General features: G+C 26.3%; 2 protein-coding genes across 2 annotated transcripts; one reads left to right on the forward strand and one right to left on the reverse strand.

Annotated features, from left to right (window-relative positions):
- Positions 1 to 628: 628 nt before the first annotated feature.
- Positions 629 to 1,629, reverse strand: LOC136081004 (uncharacterized). Its single transcript, XM_065798348.1, has 2 exons — positions 1,206 to 1,629; positions 629 to 839 (listed from the first exon to the last, which is right to left on the reverse strand). The coding sequence occupies exons 1-2, from the start codon at positions 1,501 to 1,503 to the stop codon at positions 688 to 690; spliced, it is 450 nt and encodes a 149-aa protein (XP_065654420.1). The 5' UTR covers positions 1,504 to 1,629; the 3' UTR covers positions 629 to 687.
- A 1,401-nt stretch (positions 1,630 to 3,030) lies between these two features.
- Positions 3,031 to 5,145, forward strand: LOC136081005 (uncharacterized). The gene is made up of 3 exons (XM_065798349.1): positions 3,031 to 3,218; positions 4,265 to 4,562; positions 4,933 to 5,145. The coding sequence occupies exons 2-3, from the start codon at positions 4,265 to 4,267 to the stop codon at positions 5,100 to 5,102; spliced, it is 468 nt and encodes a 155-aa protein (XP_065654421.1). The 5' UTR covers positions 3,031 to 3,218; the 3' UTR covers positions 5,103 to 5,145.
- Positions 5,146 to 6,314: the final 1,169 nt, after the last annotated feature.

Here is a 6,314-nt window from a genome sequence, read left to right on the forward strand (position 1 = left end):
CCATCCGTCATCGACATACCACGAAGTAATCAGATAGCTGAACGTGCAATCAAGGTGATGCAAGACCTGTATGCTTCCTGCAGAAAGAAAGACAAACTGCAACTTCGATTCATTCTAAGTAATAAGCGCTAGACTCTTTATGAGACGTGAGCATCATGTGACCCATGTACTAAACACAGTAGGCCTATAGACACAGACAGTTATGTATATTGTTGTACTAGACGCTTTGATACTGTTAATTTTGTAATACTTGTATAATTATATATCACATAATGTTTTTTGTTATATCACAGTACATGTTGCATAAATAAATAAAATAACAACAGGAGTATGACTCTTACAACATCTTCAGCCTTTAATATTCATTTACTGTACAAAAGTGTACCTATTGAAAATTCGATTTTTTGGTTTTGGGGTGACCTTTTTTCAAAATATGTCAAAATGAAACATCTATTCGTTCTTTTTACATAAAAGTTCATTGAATTACGATACAGGCCTAGTAGGTTGCAAAAAAGTCATATCCCTAATATATATATATATATATATATATATATATATATATATATATATATATATATATATATATATATATATATATATATATATATATATATATATATATACACACACACACATCGAATATAAAATCTATATTTAAGTAATAAAATAGTTAATAACAAACATATGTTAAATATAAGCACAATATACAAATAAAATGTCCATAAATAAAAACAAATTTTTTTTTGGATATATTACCTGCATTAACATGGCGACAAAATATTTTTTTTTAATAATTACTACATTCGTTGATATTTCGCTTTCATTTTTTAATACCACATCTAAACAAGAAATTATTGAAATATTAAAATTATTGAAAATTATTAAAATAGTATCAGTATTTTACTGCAAAAACTAGAAGTAATATGCTTCAAAATTCTCTTATACAAATAATATATGAATTCCATTCACCATTAAAATGCTGCAAATGCATATAAAATACATTACTATATCCCTTTTTAACAGCTGTTAAAGAGGGATATGGTAACAAATGACGAATTACAAAACAAATGCTTCACTAGACATAATTGAAAAAAAAATTAAACTAAAGTTTCATTCAGTAAATAATGACACGTGTTAGTAAATAAGAATGAAACAATGAAAAATCAAAACATACGAAAGAAACATACTATAAGATGTGGTAATACCTTTTTCATCAGGATTGCTATCCAGATCACTTTCATTTTCTGAGTCTGATGTGAAATAGCGTTTATCCTGATCATCGTCATATTGATTATTAGGAATTTGAAAAGGAAAATTATCTTCATCATTGTCAATATCAACCTCATATGCATTGTCATCATAATAAACATTTTCACAATCATTAGAAATGCTACAGGTAGACACATTACTTTTCTGATAATAACTTTCACCATAAATTTCTTCCATATCTTTATCAACTTGCTCTCTCACTCTTCTTCTGTTTGTTGCATATGAAGCAGCCATCTAAACAATTATCAGTTAAATTATAACGTATAATATTAGTAGCATAATATTATTAATCATTGTTAATACAAAAAAACAAGATTTTAAAAAGATTTAACTTGACTACTTTAAAAATTAGAAGAGCAAGAGGTGATTTGATTTCATTTTATAAAATAAGTAAAAATATGGATAAAGTTAAATGGAATGATCCTCCTAAAATAATTAAATATGCAATAACAAGAGGTCATACTCAGAAAATGCAAAAGCAATTCACACATAAATTCACTACCACAAGATTTAACTTCTTCACAAACAGAACAGTTAACAATTGGAATAATTAAACAGGAGAGATAATCAACTCTAATAATGTGAATGTCTTCAAAAACAAGTTTGATTGTTTCAAAAACAAACAAAAGGAAATTAAAAAAAATAATGAAAAAATGAAAAATAAAAAATAAGCACTTTTCCAAATGCTGTTAAAGTTTAACATCTACATTGTATGTTAGATTCACCACATTGTATGTGCACAGCAAAAAAAAAGTTTATTATTATTATCATTATTATTATTATTATAACATTCTAGCATTTTACATCTTTTACCAATTTTACATCCTATTATAAATATATAAAAACAGTAAATTACTTAAAGTTTTTTAAGAACATTAAGAAATTTACTATCAATATTGATTAGTCCAAATATTGATTTATCAATTCAATTTTAATTAAGAAACATATATCTTTTAAATAAAATAAAAAACTAAGAGCATAAAATGTAGTCTTGATGCATGATGGTAGCCTAATAGAAACGTTGTAGCACAATTTTGTAGATTCTCCTGCAATCAGTGCTGCTCTGAGGAGAGTTTGGTGAAGCAGCACAAACTTCGTTCAGGCCATAATAATAAATGGGGTACTCAAGTTCTTGATATAAAATTAAAAATTCTACTATCTTTAATGTAAAATAGACAAGTTTATTTACAAATTATGTAGCTACATAACTAGTAAACTACTAGTATAAAGTTAAATAAACACAAAAATGAAAATAAATACCTGTATCTCTTCAGCCAACTGGATTCTAACAAAGGGGATTTTTTTTCACAACCACTTCTTCGCGTGATTCAATCTTTTTTGATTCTTTTAATACCACTTTTTCTCGTGATTCAAACTGTTTGTTTTAAAATAATTTCTTTACAACTTCTTTGCATAAACCACAGCTAACATTAAACGGGATCTTTTTAAGAACGGCCGAAATTTTTTTCAGCACTAAAACCTGTAACACACTGAACGTATTCAAAAAAGCAAAAATTCAGTCGTATTCCGACGTTGGCCCGACTCTGGTTCGACGTTATGACTTGAGTGATAAAATAAACCAACGCTTCCGACGTTGTGCCGACGTTGGCCCAATGTATGTGTGCTAGCTGGGTGGTTTATTTTATCACTCAAGTCATAACGTCGAACCAAAGTCGGGCCAACGTCGGAATACGACTGAATTTTTGCTTTTTTGAATACGTTCAGTGTGTTACAGGTTTTACAAAAAATTTCGGCCGTTCTTAAAAAAATCCCGTTAAATGTTAGCTGTGGTTTATGCAAAGAAGTTGTAAAGAAATTATTCTAAAACAAACAGTTTGAATCACGAGAAGAAGTGGTATTAAAAGAATCAAAAAAGGTTGAATCACGCGAAGAAGTGGTTGTGAAAAAAAATCCCCTTTGTTAGAATCCAGTTGGCTAAAAAGATACAGGTACTTATTTTCATTTTTGTGTTTATTTAACTTTATACTAGTAGTTTACTAGTTATGTAGCAACATAATTTGTAAATAAACTTGTCTATTTTACATTAAAGATAGTAGAATTTTTAATTTTATATCAAGAACTTGAGTACCCCATTTATTATCATGGCCTGAACGAAGATTGTGCTGCTTCACCGAATTCTCCTCAGAGCAGCACTGATTGCAGGAGAATCTACAAAATTGTGCTATAACATTTCTATTAGGCTACCATATCATGCATCAAGACTACATTTTATGCTCTTAGATTTTTATTTTATTTAAAAGATATATGTTTCTTAATTAAAATTGAATTGATAAATCAATATTTGGACTAATCAATATTGATAGTAAATTTCTTAATGTTCTTAAAAAACTTTAAGTAATTTACTGTTTTTATATATTTATAATAGGATGTAAAATTGGTAAAAGATGTAAAATGCTAGAATGTTATAATAATAATAATAATAATAATAATAATAATAATAATAATAATAATAAACTTTTTTTTTGCTGTGCACATACAATGTGGTGAATCTAACATACAATGTAGATGTTAAACTTTGACAGCATTTGGAAAAGTGCTTTTTTTTTATTTTTCATTTTTTCATTATTTTTTTTAATTTTCTTTTGTTTGTTTTTGAAACAATCAAACTTGTTTTTGAAGACATTCACATTATTAGAGTTGATTATCTCTCTTGTTTAATTATTCCAACTGTTAACTGTTCTGTTTGTGAAGAAGTTAAATCTTGTGGTAGTGAATTTATGTGTGAATTGCTTTTGCATTTTCTGAGTATGACCTCTTGTTATTGCATATTTAATTATTTTAGGAGGATCATTCCATTTAACTTTATCCATATTTTTACTTATTTTATAAAATTAAATCAAATCACCTCTTGCTCTTCTAATTTTTAAAGTAGTCAAGTTAAATCTTTTTAAAATCTTGTTTTTTTGTATTAACAATGATTAATAATACTATGCTACTAATATTATACGTTATAATTTAACTGATAATTGTTTAGATGGCTGCTTCATATACAACAAACAGAAGAAGAGTGAGAGAGCAAGTTGATAAAGATATGGAAGAAATTTATGGTGAAAGTTATTATCAGAAAAGTAATGTGTCTACCTGTAGCATTTCTAATGATTGTGAAAATGTTTATTATGATGACAATGCATATGAGGTTGATAATGACAATGATGAAGATAATTTTCCTTTTCAAATTCCTAATAATCAATATGACGATGATCAGGATAAACGCTATTTCACATCAGACTCAGAAAATGAAAGTGATCTGGATAGCAATCCTGATGAAAAAGGTATTACCACATCTTGTAGTATGTTTCTTTCGTATGTTTTGATTGTTCATTGTTTCATTCTTATTTACTAACACGTGTCATTATTTTTTACTGAATGAAACTTTAGTTTAATTTTTTTTTCAATTATGTCTTTGTGAAGCATTTGTTTTGTAATTCGTCATTTGTTACCATATCCCTCTTTAACAGCTGTTAAAAAGGGATATGGTAATGTATTTTATATGCATTTGCAGCATTTTAATGGTGATTGGAATTCATATATTATTTGTATAAGAGAATTTTGAAGCATATTACTTCTAGTTTTTGCAGTAAAATACTGATACTATTTTAATAATTTTCAATAATTTTAATATTTCAATAATTTCTTGTTTAGACGTGGTATTAAAAAATGAAAGCGAAATATCAACGAATGTAGTAATTATTAAAAAAAAAATATTTTGTCGCCATGTTAATGCAGGTAATATATCCACAAAAAAATTTGTTTTTATTTATGGACATTTTATTTGTATATTGTGCTTATATTTAACATATGTTTGTTATTAACTATTATATTACTTAAATATAGATTTTATATTCGATGTGTGTGTGTGTGTGTGTGTGTTTATATATACATATACATATATATATATATATATATATATATATATATATATATATATATATATATATATATATATATATATATATATTTATATATATATTTATATATATATTTACATATATATATATATATTTATATATATATATATATTTATATATATATATATACATATATATATATATATATATATATATATATATATATATATATATACATATATATATATATATATATATATATATATATATATATATATATATATATATATATATATATATATATATATATATATATATATATATATATATATATATATATATATATATACTGCCCCTCCAGATTTCTGAACAGTCTTTATTGACAAAACTTTGTGTAAAAAAATAGAAACTGATAAGTGTTTGCTAATAATATAAATAAACACAAAAATATATGAATACCTATAATTTTAGCAGTGTTATGGCAATGCCTAAAGCTCATCAAACGAAAGATGCAAATTCAAAGATTTCTACCAAATTGTATAACGAGGAGCATTCCAACGTTGTTGTTAGTCTCAAGTGAAGTAAAGATGCAAGATTCGTAAGGATGCTTAGCAGTCGAGAAGAACATTTTGTTTGAACATTTGTACAAATATTATGATATAATTATATTGTTTATTACAACAAACATTGATTTTCTCTAAGTAATTGTTTAATTTAAGTTGATTCATTAATCAATGTTTTATTTTCGTTCATCAGCGTCAAATTTTATTCAAACTTATTTGGACATTACATTTTATTCAACATTACAAAGAAATAGTTGTGCTTTATTTAAAGAAATAGTTACCCTTTAGTTGAAAAAAGTTACACCTTAATCAAATAAATAGTTTTAATTTGATTGCAAAAGCTTTTTTTTGATTGAAAAGATGAGCACACCTTTTGAATTAAATTTTTGCAAACAAGTAAAACTAATATTATTTGAATTATACGTTGGACCAACGTCAGAATGCGACGCTCGCCCAACATCGAAATCCGACGTTGGGCCAACGGTTGGTTGCGACGTCGCGCCGACTATCAAATCCACGTTGGCTCGATGTCGGTTGCCGACCATCGGCCAACGAATTTTTCGACGTTGATCCAACGTTGGGCCAACGTCTATGTGCTATCTGGGTATATGCC

The sequence above is a fragment of the Hydra vulgaris genome, chromosome 06 (assembly GCF_038396675.1).
Source record: "Hydra vulgaris chromosome 06, alternate assembly HydraT2T_AEP".
NCBI lineage: Eukaryota > Metazoa > Cnidaria > Hydrozoa > Anthoathecata > Hydridae > Hydra > Hydra vulgaris.

Bases quoted from the DNA above. Each gene is read 5' to 3' on its own strand.
- LOC136081005 (XM_065798349.1), top strand. From the start codon at position 4,265: ATGGCTGCTTCATATACAACAAACAGAAGAAGAGTGAGAGAGCAAGTT. The intron at 4,563-4,932 runs GTATTACCACAT...TTTCTTGTTTAG, and splicing joins TAGCAATCCTGATGAAAAAG to ACGTGGTATTAAAAAATGAA.
- LOC136081004 (XM_065798348.1), bottom strand. From the start codon at position 1,503: ATGGCTGCTTCATATGCAACAAACAGAAGAAGAGTGAGAGAGCAAGTT. The intron at 840-1,205 runs GTATTACCACAT...TTTCTTGTTTAG, and splicing joins TAGCAATCCTGATGAAAAAG to ATGTGGTATTAAAAAATGAA.